Genomic DNA, 23,975 nt, shown 5'->3' on the forward strand with positions numbered 1-23,975 from the left:
GTCAGTCCAGACTCCCCTCTTTGTCTCACATCCTGTTGACTCTCCTTGAGAGTATGTCCCTTCCTAAGGATGTGAACATCTTTCACCACTTCCTCCATGACTGCCCCTGTCCACACCACCACCACAATTACGCAGTAGCCTCCTAACTGGCCTTTCTGCTTCTGTCTTTAACTCTCTGCAGAAATCTAGTCTTACATCGATATCCAAAATTTTGTCAGATGATGTCACACATTGGATCAAAAACTCCCATCTTACTCAGATTAAAAGCAAAAATTCCTAGGATAGCCTAAAGGTCCTGGTCACCTCCTTTACTGTACCCCACCCAAAACATCCATCTCTGCTCCTTCACCCCCTACCCTGTCCTCACTCATGTTGCCTTGGCCATTGATGCTTTTCAAACAAACCAAGCACATTTTCTCCTCAGGGCCTTTATAGACCCTACCCCCTTTGCCTTGGAATCCCCTCCTCCCTCCCCCCCCCCCCCCAAAAAAAAAACACACAAAACACACACACACACACCATGATTTAGGACTCCTTCCCTCAATTTCTTATATCTACACCAAATGTCTCTTAGTGCTATTTGACATATACTCATATATATACATATATATACAAATATAAATGGCAGCCTGACGCTACCCTCACCTTAGCTGCCACTCTCCAATGCCTCACCTTATTTTATATGTTGCTCAAATGCTGCCACTCTCTGACATGTATTTGTTCTCCCCCCACTGGAACATGAGTCAGAACTTTGTCTCATTTGTTCACTGCTAGAACCCGGGAACTGGGTCAGTATGTGGCACCCAGTCTGTCCTTTTCCCCACTGATTCCGAATGTCACCTTTATCATGCACTACATTCCTGTTTACATACTGGTCAGTTTGGGGACTCATGCATCTTCACATGAATTACTAAATTATTATTAATTACTATAGCTATTTATAAGATATGAGCTATAGATAGATATGGAAATATATATATATATTATATGTGTGTATATATATATATATAAATATATATATATATACACACACACATATATATATTTATATGTCCCCATATTGCACACTCATCGCTTGATCTTTACACAATAGTCCTAAATATTTCTGCTCATTTATTTTTCTGTATAAATTTTGGAGAATTTGGTGTGCTGAATAAAACATCATCATTATTATTATTATTACATTTTCCATTTGGTTTTTCTTAGTGCATGAGAAAGCCATTTAGTTTTATATGTTCATTTTGAATCCAACCATTAGAGAATTTAAAAACCAGACACCCACACTATCTGAAAATAATAGCAGTTTTGTCTGTTTTTTACTTCATATTTCTTTTTCCTGGGCTATGAAGAACTCTAGTAGATTGATAGTGGTTATAGTGTTAGGGGGGAGCATTTTCTTCCTTCTCTAAACATTAATGGGAAAGCAGCTAATATTTAGTCACTAAGAACTATGTTTGCTATAGGTTTCTGTAAAGTTATCTTCTATTTCTAGTTTTCATGGACCTTTTAATCAGGTTGAATTTTATCAAATACTTTTCTGGCACTCACTGAAATAATCAAGGTCTTTCCTCTTTTAAAAGTTTTCAGTCATATTCTGTGCAAATTTAAGAGTACTAAAAGAAGTCTCATTCTATGCACAAAATTGGACATGAAAGAAATTCTCTCCAATTAAAAAGAAATCTATCAAAATGACACAACTTCACGGCTGGCAGGGCCAGCAAGTAGAATAAACTGGAACTTCGTGATTGCGATCTGGCAACACCACTTCAGTGGTTAATAATCTCTATTCTTTATCAATATCCCATAAATAGCAGGGTTTCCACACACAGGGGATGGTGATGACTATTCCTGGTTATTTTAATTCTCCCTAACATTTAAATCTGTTTTTCCTCTTCTTAAAAAAATTATTTTATTTTTACTCACAGTAAAAGACACACAAACATACCACTTTCACCATACCAGGTGTACCGCTCAGTAGTGTTAAGAGTAGCCATACTGCCATTTAAATCATTTTTTACGGTCGACTCTATGTCATCCAACTCCTCATTAAGTGCGATGTTAATTTTGAGGTGACCCTCAAATCCATTACCGATGAACAGAATGTGTTGATTAAACTAAATGGCTTGGAAGAAGAACAAACAACTGACGTGATGTAGGAGTCAGTCATGTGGAAAGGAGCACGTTCTGGGAAATATTAGAAACAATGCTGAGTAAATGAAAGAAGCAAAGTGGGCTCCTTTCTAAATTTGAAAAAAAGAATAGAAAAGCAAGTTATATAACCCAGGAAGGATATATACACACACAAAGCCAAACACAAAACAAAACAAAACAACACCAGAGGCAATTCTGTTGTAGACAGTTATAAGATCACTGTGGCTACCATCAGCCCCTCTGCTGAAACTGCTCTCGATTTATGTAGTAGGAGACTTCACTCCTCCAAATTCAGATTTATTCCTGTGGGGAGAAAATCTTGAAATGGGGGTGTTCTGGGTTACACAAATCTCTGACAACACCTCCTTTTCAAAAAATTAAAAAAAGCAACTGCCTTCTACTTTACTCAGGATTTTTGCATCTCTAGTTATGTATAATTTTAACTATTAGTCCTACTATTTTTTTTTTCCCTAAGCCAACAGACATATGTGCAAACAGACCCAGAGTCCTACAAGAAGTATCATTTTACTAATTCTGTGTAGGTTATTACATAAACTTTTTTTTTTTACAACTGTCTTTTAAAAATGTAATATCAACAGTGGTGTTTCTGCCAAAGCCCACCGCAGTTCCCTTTCCCCTCAGTGCTAACAGCCAGCCGCTCATTGTCTTTCATAGAAACACCACCAGGAGCCTGGCGAGCGGTCTCGCCTCATTCTCATCTGAGCTGAGTTCTCTCACCTTCCTCCTAAGTCTGACAACTGTTTGATTAGTGTTGTGACTCTCTTCTAGAGCATCTTCAACTTTTTCACATCCCCCAGAACCTCAGAGCCTGAGAATAAGGGATGCTGAGAGGGAAACGAGGAATGACAGGCTGCCTTCAAACCGGAGCCTGCTTCCTCAAGCAAAACCGAACCCACGAAGATGCCCACCCAGCACCCTCACTTGGGCCCCGGCCAGGGCAGAAAGGCGGTCAGAACGTCCCCTCAGCCCACGTACACAGTTTTCCAGTTGCCCTGTACACTGATGCAGGCCAGCACCCCACCAGGCCAATCACCCTGGAGGTCTTTGTAACGTATGCCTGCAGAGGTTATTGCTTTTCAGCATATAAGCATAGAGGAACAGTGAAGGGATGGAATAAACTCAGTGAATGACTTTCTATTTATGATAGGCTATTCAGCGGGAAAGGAAGAGAAAGGAAAACATTGGCCTTGTCTGGGAAAGTTGTATATTGTCTGAAAATAAATACATAAATAACAGCAAGAATATTAGTTCAAGATTGAATATCGAATAGGGAAAAAAAGGTAGATGCTGTATTTGAAACAATATAATGTAGTCTCGAATATTTGCAATAATGCCCCAAATAATCTTTTTCACAACAAACTTTTTTAAGACACAGATTGCCATGGAATATTTAGTGCCATGGGATATTTAGTGCAATGCAGCGGGGATATAAAGAACAATAAATCAACTACTAAAGAATTTTTCTTCTCTGAATTCAAATAAGTTTGAGGTAGTTTTCCAAAATCCTATTTGATCTGTGTTGTTTTTTTCCTCCCTCAAAACATGTTTTTAAAAGTGAGGAATTTAAAGCATAAGATACTGCTCTGCCGGCCTCATCAAACCCCCCTGCACCTCCTCCTCTTGGATTGGGGCAAAAGAAGGTACTCACCACGCTAAGGAAAGCCAGGCCATTGGGAAGGATGTCAATATCTTCAGCGCCAGCTTCTGCAGGTTCAAGAAATACATAAATGTCACATTCAAATTCTGTTATTTGTTAAGCAGAGCATAACTAGGACTTTGTTTACTCTACCAGTGTCCATCTTTAGGAATGGTTCTGATTTTTTTTCCAAGGAACTACCCTCTTCAATAAACGTCAGTCTAAATCCCTGCATGCAGTGAACTTCTGACTTTAAATGTTAGATATTTTATGTTTACTCCCATCAAAGTCAAGTAATCACCACATTTCCAATGATAATACAGAAAAAGTTGACATCTGCACACGCTGCCGATAAAATCCAGATGTCTGCACAAAAGTAATTGACATCAGGGGAATATTACTTTCAAAATGAAGGGCTCCTGGCCATTTAACCATGCAAATAGCCTTGTCCCTTTCTCTGCTCATTCAATCTGAAGCAATCACAGGCATCTCCCTCATTAACGGAGATAAAACACCTGGGATTACATAGTCCCTCTTTAAAAAACAATGCCTGCTTGTTCTCATGAGCAAAGAAAGCTTTCTATTTAATCTTTAAATTTAGGCTTTAAATTACAGGGGGGGGAAAACTAACAAAAGAAAATTAATGAAAAATACCAGGCACCTAAGCCAGTTGAAGCTTCTAACGCTTGTCTCTGAGGCAGACTACAATTACTATTGATTGTTTATCGATTGTCTGTAGTACACTCCACACAGCACAGCAAATAATTAGACATAAAGGCCTTCCCAGCAGTCTCACTGTGTAAATTCCGCAGACAGATAATAGACCCAAACACAAGAAAAGAGGAATAAAAATGGCTTAGATTAAGCCAAATCATGACATATTCTTTGAGTCCACAAAATCCAATCTTCCCTTTCAAGAACTTTCCATAGGATTCCACCAAGATTATTGTCTAGGTTGTCAAAAACAAAAAAACAAAAAACACAAGAAGGAAAAAAACAACAACAAGCAAACAAAAAAGACCAGCATCTACCTGGCCATTTTTGTTTTGATTCATGAGTTTGCATTTGGCTAGTTGTTTCCAGTGTTGCTGGCTCTAACATAGCAAAGAAAAGGAAAAAAAAAAAATGCCAAGAACTTTACTTTGTAAAGATCATCTGTCTGTTCCTTAGAAAGGAGATTTAGTGAAAGAACTTTTAACCTGGGGTCTGTGGATCCCTAAGGAGTCAAAATGTGTTGTAAAGAGTCTATGAATCTCTTGAAATTCTAGGCAATGTAAAATGTTTTCTGTATGTGCAGATGTTTCTGTGAAAAGGGTTTTGGGCCTTTAGCAGATTCAAAAAGGGTTTGAGATACTCAAAAAATTTAAGAACCACTAGGCTCTAGACCCTGGCGAGTAGGGACCAAAGGAACTCTATAGTACATATACGTGATGTCCCAAAAATGTATGCACACTTTAACAGCTGATAGCTCCATTTTGGAAATAAAGTATATTTTAATAAATACTTTCTTTATAATTAGTCAAACTGTGTGTATATACATTTTTGGGACACCCTACACACACACACACACACACACACACACACAATTCTAGTTCAAGTTTTGCTTTCTGGATCCATTTAGTAGGAGCTCAATTAAAAGTTGTAGTTCCTAAAAATTATTTAAGATCATTATATTTCAATGTATACATCCTTACACACAGAAAAAAAAATACATAGAAAAAAATCAACAATGTTTCTTTGGATATTAGGATTATGAGTGATTTTCATTTTCTTCCTTATACTTTTCTTTAATTAAAATTTTCTACAAAATTCGTATTGTTTAAATAATCAAGAAAGAAGAATGTTTTAAAAATATATTTTCATTTCAACTGTATTGTAACTTCTTTATGTTGAATCCCACGACCTAATTCCAAGAGGCGGGCAGAAATGTCTTACCTATAGCTTTCTTTAGAATGTTTTCCAGATCTACTCCCTCATCTCCATTTCTACTGCCATTACTATAGTAGGTGTTTATCACCTCTTCTCACCTCTGTCACCTCTTAGGTGCAATTACTGAAGGTAGTCAATGCTGGAGAAATTTTTTCTCCAACAATAATCATAGTAAAGTAATGGGAGTAGCTATTTACAAATATTGTTTACCAAGTATCAGGATCCCTTTAAGTACTTTATATACATCTTTTCATATAACTTTCACAACCCTAGAAAGCAATAGTCATTATCTCTTATTTTTTGGGTACAAACTATGGAGACTTTGAAAGGTTAAGCAAATTATTCAAGATCACAGACTGGAAAGCTGGGACTTAAATCCTTTTGTTCTGACTTAAAAGCACATTGGGGGAGAAATACAACCTCACATTTAATGAATTTTCTGTCAGAACCATCCCCTGGTTCCTCTCTACAGACACTTCACTTTGTAAATTCAACTGCGGTCAATTCCATATGTTGGCTTTTGCCCAAAAATGCTTGCTTCCATGCCTCTCACCAAGATCTTTACCAGCTCATATCCTGTTCTTTTCTTTCAAACTTTTCAAAACTCTTTTTTCTCTAGACAGTCTTCTGGCTTAGCACATCTGATTTTGATCCCTTCTTGTTCCGCTAGCAATTACCTCTCTGTGTCAAAGATGGCCACCTGCTCCCCAGTATCCATATTCCCCCTTTTTGGCTACAGGCACATGGCAACAGAGCTTTGGATATTTCCTGCTCTTTCCTGCTGGTCATTTGTCTACGTTTAGGTTAATGGGATCTGATAGTACAAGATGTATGCAACTACCAGGTAAAATAAAGTAAAACTAATATCCATGTAAAGTTTCATTCTTCCCCTTTCTGATGGGAAATGGCAACTAACCAGAGTTCTAGTCTTGGACCAAGAAAGAAGCGATACGTAAACAGGAGTTGTGTTGCTTCACCAGCCTTTGTCCCAGGATGACCATGCCATGTAATCACTAAGCCATTTGCTTATCTTTGGACTATCATGTAAGAGGAAATAAGTTTCTCTCTTCTTTATGATCCTTATTATAACTTTAGAACAGCAAATCAGCCCTTGTCATACCCAATAGTGTCCAATATGTAATACAGCCTATTTTTTCTACTTTTAGTTTATCACTTAGGCATGTGTATGAATCACTAGGAGAGAGCGATACTAGAAAGAGAATTTGCAAAAGTTATTCCATCTCTCTGAGCCTTGGGTCTTTATCTGTTATAAAAAGAAAAGAAAAGTCTATATCTCTTAGTAATGGGTTTTTGTTGTTTTCCTATTCATAGGCATACTATAAAGTACTTAATGACAAAGGCTACAAATTTTAATGCTGTTTTTAAATCTCCCAAGTAGCAGTTGTTGTAAAGGTCTTGATTGCCAAGTATATAAAACTGTTAAATCACTTGAGAGAGACAATATATTCAAATTTTTGTTTTAGTCCATGACTCTGAACGCCAGCATTAAAAAAAAAAAAAAAATTAGAAAATTTTGCAAACTTTCAAGCCTCAAACAGAGTTAACTAGTTCTTATTGTTATTATTTTTATTATTTAGATACTGATAGTGTGCCAAATCTTGGTTGGGTAAAATTTTAGTTTATTTCTGTAAGATATACTGGGAAGAAAAAAAAAAAAATGGAACAGTGTACTCATTCTCTGTTCCACAGGAGGTATATATCTTATATTTCATGTGGTAGGTGATTATTATTTACTAAAACAGAGTATGATGTACCTATGTATGAAGCACCCAAGAGTTGCAAACAGTTTATTTCCAGCCATGGTAAATGTAGCGTTGGTGTATGTAGCATTGGGGAGCAAGGGTGAGGAGAGGAAAGGGTCCCGGGGTAGTGGTCTTATCTGTTGGAGGAATTACTTGGTCTCAAGTGTAAGCTACTACTGTTTCCAAGATAGAAACTAAAAACGAGAGCCTCTCTATCCAGGATGCATACCCTGAGCAGTGCTTTTGCCTACATGGGAAAGTATACCCAGCACACCGCTACTCCTTGTAATCAAAGACCACCGGAGAGGCAACTGTTGTTAAAAACGTGTAACTTGTGGTTACAAGCTATTATTAACCATCATGCATCGCTAACACAGCGTTCGACAAATGTTCCTATAGTGTGTGCTAACCACAGAGCGTAAGCCAAAAGAACGAAAGGGGGGGAAAGGCCCAATTCTAATTAGATCTAAAAATGTATCCCAAATGTGCTTCTAATCACTCATCGTCTCCGCTCTGTTGCCTTTTGAAGCGCCTCAGAGGCATTAAGCACTTTGCGGGAGGGGCCACAGGTGACATATTTCCCGTTCTTTCCCATTCCAGACAGCAGCTCACACACATCACCACATAAAGGTCAGCAGCACAGACAGATGCTCGTTCGGAATACAAATGTTGTTGGGATTGTTTTTCTCGGAGGAGCCGTCCCATCTCCGGGAGTTGTAACAGCAACCATTTGGCAGTTTGTCCTGTTCTGTGTCTGGCTGTGCCCTCCTGTCTATTCTGGGACTTGAATTCACAGGAGGCGGGCTTCACAAGGCCATGGGCCGCTTAATAATTGGACGATTATTAACTCAGCAGCGAAAGGAACCTTAAAGATCACCGCCTCGACCTCCCAACCTTGTACAACACTCCTTCCCGATGCCATCTGGCTTTGGCTTGGTGACCAATTCTGCGGGGGGCTCTTCCTGATGGCAGCCAGAAGGCAGGGGGCCTGGCTGAGTTTCTTGGGATTCCAGGCAACGTTAGTTCTAGAACTGTGTGATCCGGCGCAGATCTGGCCCATCTGGTCCTTGATATGGAGTGTGTATCCTCCTGTGAAGTGTTTGGGCAACTGCAACAAAGAGAAGCCCCTCGAGGAAGGAGTCTAGGGGAAGAGAGATGGGACCAGGAAGAGCAGAAAAGCAGCAGCGGAAACAAGGAGCCAGAGCACATAGGAAACAGATGTGCGGAGGAGAGGCGAGGAGCGGAACGGAAGAAACTTTGAAGTGCAAGAGGCTCTCTGCAAACGCAGAGGGTTCACGAGCGTGGAGCCTTCCTGGGTGTGATTAAGAAAGGTCACTGCACTTTTATTTCTGCCAGAAGAACACTTTGAACCCTGGATGGAGAGAAGGTGGCCATAAATATGCGGTATTGAGATTATGCGTGGTGCCTACTTGAGGGCAATATAGCACTGACTACCCAAACTTTAAACATATACACTCACGGAACAACAATCCACTGCTAAGGATTTCTCCTACAGACAAACAAATGCAAGAGCTCTGCCTACAATGATGTTCCCTAATATGTGTGTCACTGCAAAAATAATTGTAACCACGCAGATGTGTATTAGGGGAAAATGGTTAGCAGAGTCATGGTACGTGGAAATATTAAAAAGAATGAAGAATGGGTTAGATACCTGAGCTGATGTGGGAAGCTGCTCACGTGTTTGGAATACAGCAGGCTGCAGAACATAATCTTATACTAAGATGCCACTTGTGAAAAAGGGTAGATATATACTCGTATGTGCTTCCCTGATGTTGATTGTTTTACAAAGTAAAACAAAGACCCTCCACTAGCAAAAAGACTGCAGCTCACTTGATTGTGATAGTCACTTTATTGCAATGGTCTGGCCCCAAACCAGCAATATCTCTGACGTATGCATGTATTTGTTTACATTTGCATTGGAAATATCAGGAATAGAGATGTTTGTTGAGAGATTGCTATTTTTCTATTTTATAACTTCTTTACTTCTGTCTTACCGCTACTAGCTGACTACTAGGCTAATGGAACCCAGACCTTCGTGGCCAGATACCACAAAGAATACATCCTTTATAAAAAATAGTTCAGAAATGTCACTGAGCAAGCAAGAAAGCAAACAATAAATATAGGATCATACAAGTAATAAATTACAGTGAGAATAAAAGAGAAGATTAAATAAATACAAGGGGCATGAGATCAAAAGAGATTGGCTAAACATTTAGTTGTTCTCACGTGATTGTTCCTCTGATAAACGGCAAGTGGCGTGCCAGAACACTGTTAATGAGTGGTTGGATGTTGGTGGCCAAACAGCGGAAGGTATACAAGCGTTTTCTCGTACTCACCAATGCCTTTAATCAGGCGGCAGTTCGGAAGGTCTACGGATTCTACTTCATTGGAGGCTTTAAGTCGGTTCCTGTTTAAAAAAAAAAAAAAAAAATTCAGCTGTTGATGTATTGTATTCCCTGCTTAGTTGCAGAAAAGGATTTAAGAGGGCTTACAGCCATCCAGAATACACAGCATAAATCTAAAGCAGAGAAAAGAGAAGACAGGGGAAGGAATATAAAACATAGAATGACGTTAAAATAACAATGCATATCACCAAGTTCCATAGGTAAACGTGGATTGTGAAAGAAAGTCAACACTCAACTAACGCGAGTTTCTGTGCAAATGTGCACCTGGCCGCAGGTCACACAGCTCTGGTCTCGTGGGAAGAGCCCAGGTGTATAACCAGAAGCCCTGTCTGCCCTTGAGGACCTAGGGGAGCCAGGAGATGCTCAAACCCTCAGATGAAAGGGAGGCCGAGAGAAAAGGGCCCTGTTCAGAGTCTGGCACACCAAAGCCTGGCACACAGAGGACATGCCACAAGCAGCTATTCCGAGAGAAGTGGAGAGAGTCCCATCCCCGGGACAGTATCTATTGGAGTGAGAAGGTTGGGGAACACCAGTTACTCTGGAAAAGTACTTGCTGTTGTTGTTTCAGGAAAATGAAAGTGCAGAAATATTGAAAATAATGTTGAGCTCTAATAAAGTATCTTCCCTCTCCCCTCTCCCCTCTCAGAGTAGGCCACAAAGCAGTCTGGGCAAACACATTGGGGTTATATTGTTTTGAAAGCTATGCACTGCAGGCTTCCCCTCTCCTCTCCCACTGTCTCACCTTCCCCAGGTGTTCTCTGCAGTCATAAATAATGCCAAGAGTGCAGAATAGTTTACATTTTCAAAGTAGTTCACCCATCCACACTTTTAAGAGACCAAAGGACAATTTGCCACTTGTCTCTCACCTATTTATCTCCTTGCCAGCATCTGACTTCCAGACACTGAATATGGGGGAGAGACTACTGGTTTCTCAATAAACACGCGCGCGCACACACACACACACACACACACACACACACAAACAACAAAAAACAAAAACAAAAAACAACAACAACAAAAAACTAAGCCTAGATAACCTTGAATTACCAACAGCTGGTGGCAGCTACTATATATTTTGGCATATGTAAAGTTTCTAGTTAAAGTGTTAATCACCATGTATTTGAAATCATAGAACTCGAATAGTGGTAAATTTCCTGAAACAATATAGCAATAAAGCAATAAAATATAAATGAATAAAATAAGCATATAAGATATATGAAAATGAAAAATAAAGTAACTAAAACTTAAAAATTATAATAACTCACGTTTGTGAGTTGCAGGAGTGACTTAAAGGGGATGACAGCTATATTTAGCCTAATGTAGTAGCAGTGATGAGGATGCTGTTGCTGATAATTATGGGTGGTAAAAGGAAATCAATAATAAAAACAGCTAAGAGGTCATTGATTCTGCCACGATTCTACGTGATTTCCCTGAGTGAATTCATTTAATTCTCAGCACAGCTCTAGGAAGTGGGTACCATTATTCCTTTTTCAGAGATGAGAAAATTGACTCAGAGGTGAAGCCACTCTGCTGAGATTTGGCACCCAGCTAGGAGGTTCCACATTGAGACAGTACTCGCATCGGCTCTTGCGTTTTTCTCAGAAAGGAGTGAAACGCTGTGTTTCTGTCGTAGCAGTAAGACTGCATGACCACTAACAAGTCAGTCCATTTCCATAGGCCTCGGTCTACTTTAGGTGTGAAATAAAGACGAGATTAGATGACCTCCCAGGGTCTGCCGATTCCAGGTGTAGCTATGTCAGTAGGTCACAGCTGCAGTATCGCTTGTCTAAGTGCCGATTTTATACAACTTACTATTACACCCATTTGACTGTACAAAAACAGGGATAATGATGATTACATATACCTTTTTCGGAGATGAACTATATGGATTAAATAAAATCCAGATGTGTCTGAACAGTTCAATATGGGGTATTTTTCAGAGTCAACTTAGTTTGCATAAGTGACTGATGATTACACTTTGCTAATAGGGCAATCTTCATCAACTAGTTTAGTTATGCAATATTATCTCTCGACATGCAGACTGCCTGCTATGAAAATTGACGAGTTACACAAGGGCCATGCATAACTTCTAGTTAATCAAATCATGTTTTCTTGTCTTTCTGATAAAAGAGAGAATTTCACTTCCAGTCTTTGGGACCCATCACGTTTCAACTTCTTTCAATAGAGAACTGCTAGGCTTTTCGTTGGCAGAACTACCGGTTCCCTGCTCATTAGTGGGCCTCTAATTCCAGAATGGCAGACCCTACTAGCTGACAAACCTAAAGTCATTCTAACCCTCTTTCTTCCTCGAACCTTTTCACTGCAGAGGCGGGCAAGCCGATATTTGCTTTCCCAGTCCCCTTTGTATTTCAGGATAATCACATAACCCAAGCTTTTGGCAAAGATAGTTTTGTTCCTGATAGAAAAGGCAGACACAAGAAGAGAGCTGACTGGCACCACTCTTTCAGCTTGGGACTATAGCGACCATTCAGCATCCTTTACATGACAAGTGTGAAGTCATAAAGCCGTTAGTAAAGGATCTAAGAACAAAAATATAAGAACCTTGCTCCTTTATGTGATCAGTGACTCAGTAGACAAGCTCTGAAATGATTCACCTACCTTGTCCAGCAGGTGTGGCTCAGTGGTTAAGCATTGACCTATGAGCCAGGAGGTCACAGTTGGATTCCTGGTGAGGGTACAAGTGTGGGTTGCAGGCTGGATCCCCAGTTGGGGGCATGCAGGAGGCAGCCAATCAATGATTCTCTCTCATCATTGAGGTTTCTATATCTCTCTCCCTTTCCCTTCCTCTCTGGAATTAATAAAAATATATATATTTTTAAATGGTTTACCTACCAAGTTTTTATAATGTGAGAAAAATAAGCCTCTATTTGTATAAGCTACCATTAATTTGACATATGTTCCTACAGTTGAAAGCACTCCTAACTGGTAATAGATTCAAGAAGTTTGGAGAATATATGAGAGCTATACAAACTTGTTTGTACTAGCAAATTAAAAGGCCTAAATACATTTATGCTAAAAACAAAACAAAGCAAAAAAACAAAAAGAAAAGAAAAAGAAAAATGGTACAAACACAAATAAGTGATATTTTTGCTACAGCTTATTGCTCCCTAACACTTTATGTCCATAGCATGCTTATGAATGAATTAAGTCAGATGGTATAGCTGTTTCCACTCCATTGTCATGCAGATATTGCTAATCAATCACAGAACTCTTTCCTATAACCCAGAGCTAGCTTCAGACACAATGTTCCAGGAAACCACTACCAGTATATTAAAGTGGACATTGAAGATGAAAGCTATTTGCCTTCTGTTTTAGATTCCTTTTGTTTTTCTCACTTTCCTTTTCTTTTTTCATTAAATTGTACTTATTTTCCTTTTAGTTACAAGTATACACTGAGTGGCCAGATTATATGCATTCAGAGATCATAATAAGCTGGCCACTCAGTGTATGGTAGGTGCAATACAGGAAAGAATACGTACTGCTTTTCTTTCTTTCTTTTTTTCTTTTTTTTTTTTTTTTTTTTCTCAATTGAATCAGCAATCATTCTCCAGATGATGGCCACCAAAAACATATACCTCAGGGTTCTCAATCTGGGGTCAGTGACCTTCAAAAGGAGTCCATGGGTTAAAATTAAGGAATCCATGAACCTGGATGGAGCAAAAATACATCTTTATTTAAACCTCTAACTGAAAATGATATTTCCTTTGATGATGAGTATAGGCAACAAACCATAGAACCTTCTACCAGCAGTACCAGCAACTCTGTCACTAATAGAAATTACAGAATTGTTATATCACATGTCAGTTGTGGTAGAGATATCTAAATATCATTTATACTCACCACTACTTCAAAATATCTACTGTTAGATATGCAATTACCTCTATATATTTTTAAGGCTTTAATAAAGAAAGCCATGTTGCCTGGCTAGCATGGCTCAACGATTGAGTGTCTACCTATGAACCAAGAGATCATGCTTCGATTCCCAGTCAAGGCACATGCCCTGGTTGCAGACTTGATCCCCAGTGGGGGGCATGCAGGAGGCAACCGATCAATGATTTTCTCTCATTGTTGATTGATTCTCTCTCATCATTAATGCTTCTATCTCTATCCCTCTCCTTTTCTCTCTGAAATAAATCACATAGATAGATAGATAGGTAGATAGATAGATAGATAGATAGAGTGAGCACCAGGTTACTATATCATATATTAGATTTAAAAAATATTTTGGCAATAGTATTTAAGCATTTAAATGAATTGCTTTAGTGTTTAAGTTTGTCTTGTGCTCCCATGTATTTTCTTTTATGCTTTTAGAAACACAATGCTGAGAGTCAAGGCTTCAGCAGACTGCTGAAGAGATCTACCGCATAAAAAGTCTAAGAACCCTGCCTGCACATCCTTGCCATCACAGGTAATTTTACATCACATTCGTCTGACATTGTTCTATCACTTTCCAAGAATGACCTCATTTATTTTTCTCTGCCCCACTATGGAGCAGGTTGGATTATTATTATTCCCATCCTCCAGGTTAGGACACTGAGACACAGAGAGGTGAAATAAAAAGCTAAGGTCTCATATAAAGAGCGGACCTAGGAAAGGAATTCAGGCTGTCTACCCACAAAGCATGAACCAATATCATCACTATGAATTGATCAGTATTTCTTTCATTCAGGAGAAATAGCATGACCTACCTGGAGGGGACTAAGACGGGCGGTTGGTTACTCCCTCACCTCACTGGGCGGTAGCAGTAAGGGAGCACCGGGCTGTGGTATTAACATGTCTTGAGCAAACTGGAACACGGACTTACTTCCAGGAATTACTTTGTTCCTTATCTCACAGCCTGAATGTATAAGCCACTGATGGGGCTTTATCTTTTAAATACAGACTTAAATACGGACAAACAGGGGCTTTATCTTTTGTATACAGACTAGTAAAACCCTTCAGAATTTACCAATTGAGCCCCTGTAATGCTTGCACTTAGTAACCTAGAATTTGGGCTTAGGCACGCAGAGTTGGGGAAAATCTATTCCAATGGCAGCCAAGCTCGGAGGCTGTGGGGGAGCTGGTAAGCGGTATTTGAGTATTTAGCTTAGTTTACAGGATCAGCACTAATTACCTGTTGAACTAACCGGTTAATATCTCCCAGCCTCAGTTTTTACATGTATAATATAGAAAGGAAGGTATAATATAGAAAAGGTATAATATAGGGGAAAAAAAGGTATATACTTATATAAAGTCAGAAATGTAAAAGGGCCTATCTTCCAAAGGTCAGAAAAAGTACATGTTGGTTTAATATAAAGAACTTGGACACTTCTGACACAGTGACAAGCATACTATAGTCACACAATAAATGCTAAGGAGGGTGGGGTTTAAAAAAAGAGCCTGACCCTTCAGAGGTATTCAAAAGCTGACTGGATAGCGTCCGGGGGAGCTGTCATAAAGGGTGTCAGGAAAGAAGCAGAATGTTCAGGCGCTTGTTTGGGGGTTCCTGCCCACACACAGGTCTCTGATGTACTCAAGTCCCATGATTCATTCTAAGGTGTGTACTTTGCATCAGGGAGCAACTGGCCTGGGGATGCCTGTGTGTTTCTATTTTCCCTTTTATTGTTCAACCAGGGAAGAGTAGGACAGTTGGGTGTATTATACCATCCTCCCCTGGGAACCTTGGCCAGTTACAGTTCAGAAGGAAAGAGACAGCTTTGGTTCCATTTATCCATCTGGGACATACTTATGCTAAAAAAATATTCAGTGTTTATCTGAAATGCAAGTTGAAATTTAAGTGAGCAGCCTCTGGGGGAGAAAAATAACTTGAGTGCCAAAATACCATCTCTAGAAATCTATACTACGTAATAAAAGGGTAATATGCTAATTAGACCAAGTCAACTGAACATCTTCCGATGACCGACTTCCTTCCAGACAAAGCCACAGTGGCGGGGGACCTAGGCAGAGGTGATTAGGGGTGATCAGGCGGGCAAGAGAGCAAGTCTTTAGGGGCGATCAGGCCTGCGTGAAAGAACAAGCAGTTAGAGGTGAGATCAGGCCAGCAGGGGACAGCAGTTGGGGGCGATCAGTCTGGCAGGGGAGTAGTTTTGGAGGCAATCAGGCAGGCAGGCGAGCAGTTAGGAGCCAGCAGACCAGGATTATTAGAGGGATGTTCGACTGCTTGTTTCGGAACTAAACTGGCAGTCGGACTTCCCCCGAGGGGTCCCAGATTGGAGAGGTTGCAGGCCGGGCTGAGTGACACCGCCTCCCCCCATGTACGAATTTTGTGCACCAGGCCTCTAATAGAATAATGAAATAGCAGGTATCAGATTACAGCAAAAATAAACCAACCACACACACCCCACACAATTTTTGAAGAACCTTTTCTTATAGGGACATGGGGACATGCTGCTTTTCAAAATAGACTCTCAGGTTCTGAAAGGAGAAATGTTATGTATGCATTTGAGCGCTCCACCAAACTCTGTAAACAATAGGTACTTGATATTCTACAATCATAGAGTGGCCAGCTAGAATACAAGATTCCCAGTTAAATTTGAATTTCATATAAATAATGAATGATATTTTAGTATAATTATGTACTAAGTATTATATATGTTATGCTTACACTAAAAAAATGATTCGTTGTTCACCTAAAGTTCAAATTTAATTGGGCATCCTGCACTTTTATTTGTAAAATCTAGCCCCCAACCAGTCATTCCAACATTCTCACATCAATCCATTTGGGACTTCAACTATCCAATGAAGTTACTACCCTATAAAGTCTCTGCTCAATAACATGTATTATAGTCAAATCTTTATTAAAAGGTGCATTAAATTGCCCTGACAGGTTTGGCTCAGTGGATAGAGTGTCCACCTGCAGACTGAAGGGTCCCAGGTTTGATTCCGGTCAAGAGCATGTACCTTGATTTCGGGCACATCCCCAGTAGGGAATATGCTAGAGGCAGCTGATCGATGTTTCTAACTCTCTATCCCTCTCCCTTCCTCTCTGCAAAAAATCAATAAAATACATTTAAAAAAAAAACTTTAAAAAAAAGTGCATTAAATTATAAATTATCTATCAGGTACATTTTATGTACATAAGCTTTATTTACTTTTTCTTAGGTTTACAACAATGACATTTATCATTTAAAGGAACTTAATTGTAAAACCTTAAAATCAGTAAGAAGAAAAGCTTGTTGAGAAAACTTCAGCTGGTAGTAACGCTGGTGGTTTGAAGTTTAGGGACAACTTAATGAGCTTGTTTGAAGTTTGGCGGACTTGCCTTGGGAACTGAGAGCTGGTCAGATTAGACAAAATCATCCAACTCAAGAATGTTCCGCAGAGCAGGATGGGCATTTACATAACATGAAAATTAAGGTCAACATACCCATTGTCCTATCAGTAAGCGAGCCTCCTCCAACTCTAACTACTAACACACACTCACTGGTCCTCCTCCTTGCATCCCTTCATGTGCAGATGAAGCGACAGCTACTGGACAGTAGAGCTGAGAACTCTGGTATCTATCACCTGTGACTGCTCTCATTTCTGGGGTTCCAGCGTTTGGGCCGCTGCTATTCTCTCCAAGCTATTGCAATACCTTAACTAGTTTCCCTATGTCTATTCACTCTCTAGTCTAGTACTTCTCAACTCTTAACTGCACATAGAATGATCACAAATTTATTAAAAAAAAAAACACATGCCCTGGCCCTACCCAAACAAAATGAATCAGAATCTGTAGGGGTACAGCCCACATACATGCACAGCCAAATGCACTGAGAACTACCGCCCTACTCCAATCCATCCTTCCAAGTTCATCTCTGCCCACCACAGCTGGCTGTGCTGTGTGTGGTTTCACAGTTCCTGTTTAAAACAAACAGAACATATAACAAACAAACAAAACATAAACAAGCATCACTAGTTCCCCTTTGCCTATCAAAGCAGGCTCCAATTTTATACCATAGTTCAAAATATCTCATCTCAAATCTGTCCTCCTCCTTCTTCCTACTATTCTCATTTGGGCCTTCTTCTTCCCATATATGTTCCATTCATCCTTCAAGGCCAATGTCCAATGTCTCTGCCCCCTGAGCCCTACCCTTAGGGAGTGTAATCTTGCCTCCTTTAAGCCTGTAGGGGTAGATTGTACCTGCCTTGGAGACATACACTGAGTGGCCAGATTATTATAATCTCCTAAACGCATAATAATCTGGCCACTCAGTGTATATCCTATATATTCCTATATAATAAAAAGCTAATATGCAAATTGTCCCTTGACCAGGAGTTCAACCAACAGGCAGGCGGGCCAACCAACCATGTCCCTTCCCCCTGGCCAGGCTGGCCGGATATATATACTGAGTGGCCAGATTATTATGCATTTAGAAATTTAAAGATCATAATAATCTGGCCACTCAGTGTATATCCTATATAATAAAAGGCTAATATGCAAATTGTCCCCTTGGCTAGGAGTTCGACAAGTAGTCAGGTCGGACAACTGCCCATGCCTCCCCACACTCTCCCCGCCCCCCCCCCTCCCGTTGGCCGGACCCCACCCATGCACAAATTCGTGCACCAGGCCTCTAATATATATTATATATATATATATATATATATATATATATATATATATATATATATATATATATATACTGAGTGGCCAGATTATTATGTGTTCAGAGATCATCATAATCTGGCCACTCAGGGTATATGCTTTTTCTCCTCCCCTGTAATAAAGTAAACCTCTTAAGGGTAAGACTGTGCTTCATTACAGGAGCCTAGAAAAGCGCACTATACACAGGAAGTGCCCAGTAACTGGAATTCTTTTGCAAGGTGGCTTATAAAGTTTGAGTTGGTCATTTAGGAACGCTGACGTCCACCCACCCATGTTTTTTCACAATCACTAAAGTGTGAGATGGACTAGGCTTGTGCTGCCTGGCACTCAGGCTTCGGGGTTCCCGAGTGAAGAGGTAAATAAGGAAGTGATGTAAGACCAGAAGCTGGACATTGCAAGTATTTTTGACCCGCCCTGCCTGAGCCAGAGAGCGAGCTCCGCAAACTAAGCAGCAGGGAGATGGAGAGCAACTTGATGAAAGGGTGGGAAGCTGGTTTGGGCGCCAGAGAGTAAGCAGCGGCAGTGACCCGGAATGAACCTTTACAATGAAGTTTCAATGCCTGAGGAATCCTGTTGTTTTCCAGTGAAAGCGCTCCAGTTTGCCCCTGCTAGGGCTTGCAAAAAAGCACTTGCCTGCCCATCAAGGGAGAACAGAAGTTTGCAAACGGCAAAAAGAGTTGTAAACTTTCCAGAAAGTCTCCAGATTCGGCCCAAACGCTGAATGCTGGGTTTTGCTGGAAGGTGGGGGTGGGTCCAGGGGTTCCATGAGGGGAGGGGAGAGGGTGCGCAGAGCAATCAAGAGAGCCTTCATCACCAGGCCGATCCCCCGAGCTAAGCTAAGCCCTCTGCGGCCTCGGCCCCTCCCGCAGCCCCGGCCACCGGAGTGCGGGACACGCGGGCGAGCGGGGCGGGGAGGCTCCGGGCAGGGCGCCCCGCAGCGCCCGGACGGCTGGATCCCAGGGGGCCCCACTTACCTGAGCGCCAGGAGCCGCTCGCCCACCAGCCCCAGCGCGATCCCCAGCAAGCTCAGTCCCACCAGCCGCCCCATGGCTCGGAACGGAGCTGGAGCTGGAGCTGGAGCTGCGGCTCGGGCCGGCCGGGTAGTGCTGTGGGCGGCGCCCACGTCCGGCTCCAGGGCGCGGGCCGCTCCGCCCCGCCCGCTCCGCCCCGTCTGACCCCGGCAGAGGCGGGTTCCTGACTCTGGGCCGCGGCGACTCCGCCCTCGCCTGGCCCTGGGCCTGTGTCAACCCAAAGCTTACCTCCCCTGACACCTTCCCCGGGACAGGGAGCCGCCCTCCCCTGCCCCAGTTTAGGCTTTCAAAGGGAATTTCCTCCCCTCCTTTCCCAACCAGCAGGCCGCCCTGTGCCTTTCTCACTGCCCTGGTCTCCAAAGACAGTCCTCACTCCACATGCCCGGGAGAAGCTGGAGTCGAGTTTTAAAGATTCTTTATTACAGGGAACGATACAGGGTCCACGTCTTGTAAATAGTTCATGTTGGAATCACTACTTTTTATGATAGGATGTGATGTGGGTGAAAGGTAAGAAGCATCCAACTTTTAGTAATGCTTCATCCAGAGACCTAAGGACTTGGGCGCTGCTTTTTGACCTAAACTTATGGGAATAAGGATAGTCTTTCTTCCTTTCTTTCTTTCTTTCTTTCTTTCTTTCTTTCTTTCTTTCTTTCTTTCTTTCTTTCTTTCTTTCTTTCTTTCTTCTTTCCTTCCTTCCTTCCTTCCTTCCTTCCTTCCTTCCTTCCTTCCTTCCTTCCTTCCTTCCTTCCTTCCGGATAGTCTTTCTTTCTTTCTTTCTTTCTTTCTTTCTTTCTTTCTTTCTTTCTTTCTTTCTTTCTTTCTTTCTTTCTTTCTTCCTTCCTTCCTTCCTTCCTTCCTTCCTTCCTTCCTTCCTTCCTTCCTTCCTTCCTTCCTTTCTTTCTCTCTCATTCTTTCTCTCTCTTATTTCCCTTTCTCTCTCCCCTCCCTCTCTCCCTCCCTCCCTCCCTTCTTTCTTCCTTTCTCTTTCTTTTACTTTAACAACCATAACACGAATAAAGAAAACAGTATAAAAGAGAAACTTACCCATTAAGATGGAGACGGTCATAAAAAGTGAGCAGGCCTGAAATAAGCTGCTCATGGTGCCAGTGTTTAATCGCCACCTTACGGTATGTAGGCAGAAGATGCCACAAGTGCCGAATTTCAGCAACTACCAATCTTTTAAACAAGTAAATAAAAGCCACCTGGCTGGGTGGTTCAGTTGGTTGGAACATTGTCCCGTACACCAAAAGGTTGAGGGTTTGTTACCCGGTCAGGGCATATCCCTAGGTTTTGGATTTGATGGGAGGCAAATGATCAATGTTTCTCTCACATTGGTGTTTCTCTTGCTCTCTCTTCCTTTCTCTCTAAAGTCAGTAAAGATATCCTCAGGTGAGGATTAAAAAGAAAAAAGAAAAAAGAAAAAAAAAGTAGATGCCAGTTTGTCCCTTTCCCCCACTTAGAAAAAAAAAAAAAGATCCTTCTACTTCTGTTAAGTGTATCTCTGATTGAGTCCTAGGGGATATTAATTTATATGCATGGTAGGTACAGGACTAAATAGCTGTCCTTTGAAAGCCCAGGAGGCTTACCTTGCTTTGTGCCACCGGCCCCTCTAGCAGGCGTGAACCTATAGACCAGTGTTTTTCAACCTTTTTTGGGCAAAGGCACACTTGTTTCATGAAAAAAATCACGAGGCACACCACCATTAGAAAATGTTCAAAAATTTAACTCTGTACCTATATTGACTATATATAAAGTAATTCTCTTGAATAGGAATCAAATAAACACAAAGAAAGTATTTTATAATTACTTTATTATGAAATATTAAGTAAACAAAATAGTGAAAAATTATAAAATTCTTGTCTTGTCTGCACCTACGGCACACCAGGCAACATCTCGCGGCACACTAGTGTGCCGCGGAACAGCGGTTGAAAAACGCTGCTATAGACACCTCAGAATAATATTTTAAGTGCATACAATAAAACCACAAGATTGCCAAGGGGAGCAATTCCATTCAGATGCAATTATCAAAATATTCTTTTGACTATAGTAATATAGTCATGTAATGTGTGCTACATTATCAACACAATATGTAAGAAGACACAGCACCATTCTTTCAAATAGTGATGAGAATGAATGTTATTTCAAGATACGTGCAACAGTGCAATGAGGTAATGAAAATAACTATTTCCAATAATAGCGAAGTTGCAAGTACTACTAATGCTTTTGAGTCAAAACTCGCTTTCTACTTTCATTGAATTCTGTTGAGGGACATGTCAAATTCCATTTGAAATCAAGATTTTTCTCTTTCCCAAGGTCACGAGCCATGGGAATTCTATCCATGGACTACTTTGGTTAGGAATGCTGACATCAGTCACCTTAGGAACTGGTAGCCACTGACAGATCTCCATTCAGCATGAAGCCTAGTCACCATCGTGTTGCTAGGCCACCAATCAGAACAATACTCCGGAGCTTAGGAAGAAGGACTTTCAAGTCCAGCAAAATCTACCTACCCTCAGTCTCAGAGAACCTGGGAGTCACCTCAGTGGAAAGTTATTAGCATCGCCAGTAAGTTCCCTCAAAAATGGCCTCCTAATTCCCCCATTACACGATGTGAAGAGTACTACAACTCCATCCTCTTTTTCTTTCTGAGTGTTGCTGTGGAAACAGCTTCTGCAGAAGAGGCCCCTTCCTGCCCCCTATCCCTCCCACCATGCTAGGGCTAGGAATCGCCATTTCTCACAGACTAATGGGGAAGAGAGATCTTTTCTGACTTGCAATACAAAAGCCTTTCTTCTCCACTGTAAGAGGTTGGAGAAGACTGGTTATTAATTTTATAGCACATTTCAGTTATTGAATTTTCTCTCTTTTATTGAATTTATTGGGGCGACATTGGTTAATAAAATTATATAGGTTTCAGGGGTACAATCCTATAATACATCATCTGAATACTGTATTGTGTAGTCACCACCCCCAGTCAAATCTCCTACCATCACCATTTATCCCCCCATAACCTTTTCTGCCTCCTCATACCCTCTTTCCCTCTGGTAATCACCAGGAATTTTATTGTATATAGCTTAGCGGTCTTTTGAGATACCTGGGTTTATAGGCTTCACCAAGAATACAACCCAGGGTTTATGCTATTTCTTGCGCTTAAATAATCAAGTTACTGAATACAAACAAACTTGTTCTGGAACTTGTTTGTATGCTGGCAACTCCCTTCACTTGGCATGAAACACTGTTTCTCAAATAATGACATGCAACTAGTTTACAATTAGAAATGTAATGGGTCTTTGGCAAAATTTCCCAAACAATAATACCTTTTGTCAGTGCTTCTTAAATGATGTGTAGTGAAGGACAGATTTTTCTTTGACTTTGGAAGTACAATGAAAATGAATTACCAGGAAGTGAAATAAATGAAGTAAAAAAAATCAGACATACAGAAATACAAGCCCGAATCTTTTATTATTTGATTCAACAGATGTAAAATTACTTTGTCAATTTTCTATAATAGTTTCTAAATGCCTACTCTCCAATTCTCTTACTTGTCTCACCATGGACCAGAAACAAAGAGTCCACTGACTAAAAATGCTCCTTGGAGCACACTGTCAGTGGACTGCCTTTCATGACTGTACTTCTAACTCTTTAAAGTTCTCTGCAGCATGTTATCACGTACAGTGTTCCTGGTAATGCCTGAAATAAATGACTCGTGATTATGGCCATTTTAAATCCTATGTGTTAGGGAGCTGGTCCCTCCAGATCCCTTTTATTTCCTTCCTCTCCTTACCTCTGTTTTAAAAATGGGGCAAATCCTTTAACCCCAAAATACCTTCAAGAGATGTTATAAAGGATCATTATTACCAGTAAAAGAAAGATTTGCTTTGTAAATGCTTCCCTCTAGGGCTTCTCGGAGGGTAAAGGAGAATTCCCCCCCCACTCCACCTCCCCCACACACACCCGCTCACTCTCCAAGCCATTTTCTCAGAATTTCAATATATTAAAAAGTGAGAATAAGAACAAACAGAAAAATGATTGCATATATTTTTTAATATTTATAGTTAACAAATTAATTTTCTTCAATTATTAGTTTGAACAGTGTGAACTTGTTGTTTATAGAAAACACATACAAATATAAAATATAATCGAGTATGCTAGCTACAAATAATTATGCAATTTATTTTTTAAAAAAATACTTATTTCTGGTTTACTATAGGAGTGGTCCAGTAACAGAACTCAGGTTTAAAATGAATGAGTTTTTCAGTTGTGTCAATGTATCTCTATAGCAGAATAATAATAAAAAAAAATTCTGAGATAATGCTGAAAGTCAACCAGATGCCCCACCCGCCCCTGCTAGACCCAAACTTATTTCTACAGGAGGCTGTAGGATTGGTCTTCCAGGAGCAGTCAGACCCTGGA

General features: G+C 40.5%; 1 protein-coding gene across 2 annotated transcripts in view; it reads right to left on the reverse strand.

The window, feature by feature from the left end:
* PON3 (paraoxonase 3) overlaps nt 1-19,699 on the reverse strand; it is a 60,051-nt gene extending 40,352 nt beyond the window's left edge. Inside the window, exons 1-3 of one of the 2 annotated variants that reach the window (XM_084896702.1) lie at nt 19,506-19,699; nt 9,858-9,928; nt 3,821-3,876 (exon numbers count right to left, since the gene is read on the reverse strand). In XM_084896702.1, coding sequence (XP_084752828.1) covers nt 3,821-3,876; nt 9,858-9,928; nt 19,506-19,579 — 201 coding nt within the window. In that variant the 5' untranslated portion in view covers nt 19,580-19,699. The remainder of the gene's footprint in view (nt 1-3,820; nt 3,877-9,857; nt 9,929-19,505) is intronic. The other variant, XM_084896706.1, reaches the window with a different exon arrangement.
* Nucleotides 19,700-23,975: the final 4,276 nt, after the last annotated feature.

Source organism: Pipistrellus hanaki (assembly GCF_964339955.1).
Source record: "Pipistrellus hanaki genome assembly, chromosome: 10".
NCBI lineage: Eukaryota > Metazoa > Chordata > Mammalia > Chiroptera > Vespertilionidae > Pipistrellus > Pipistrellus hanaki.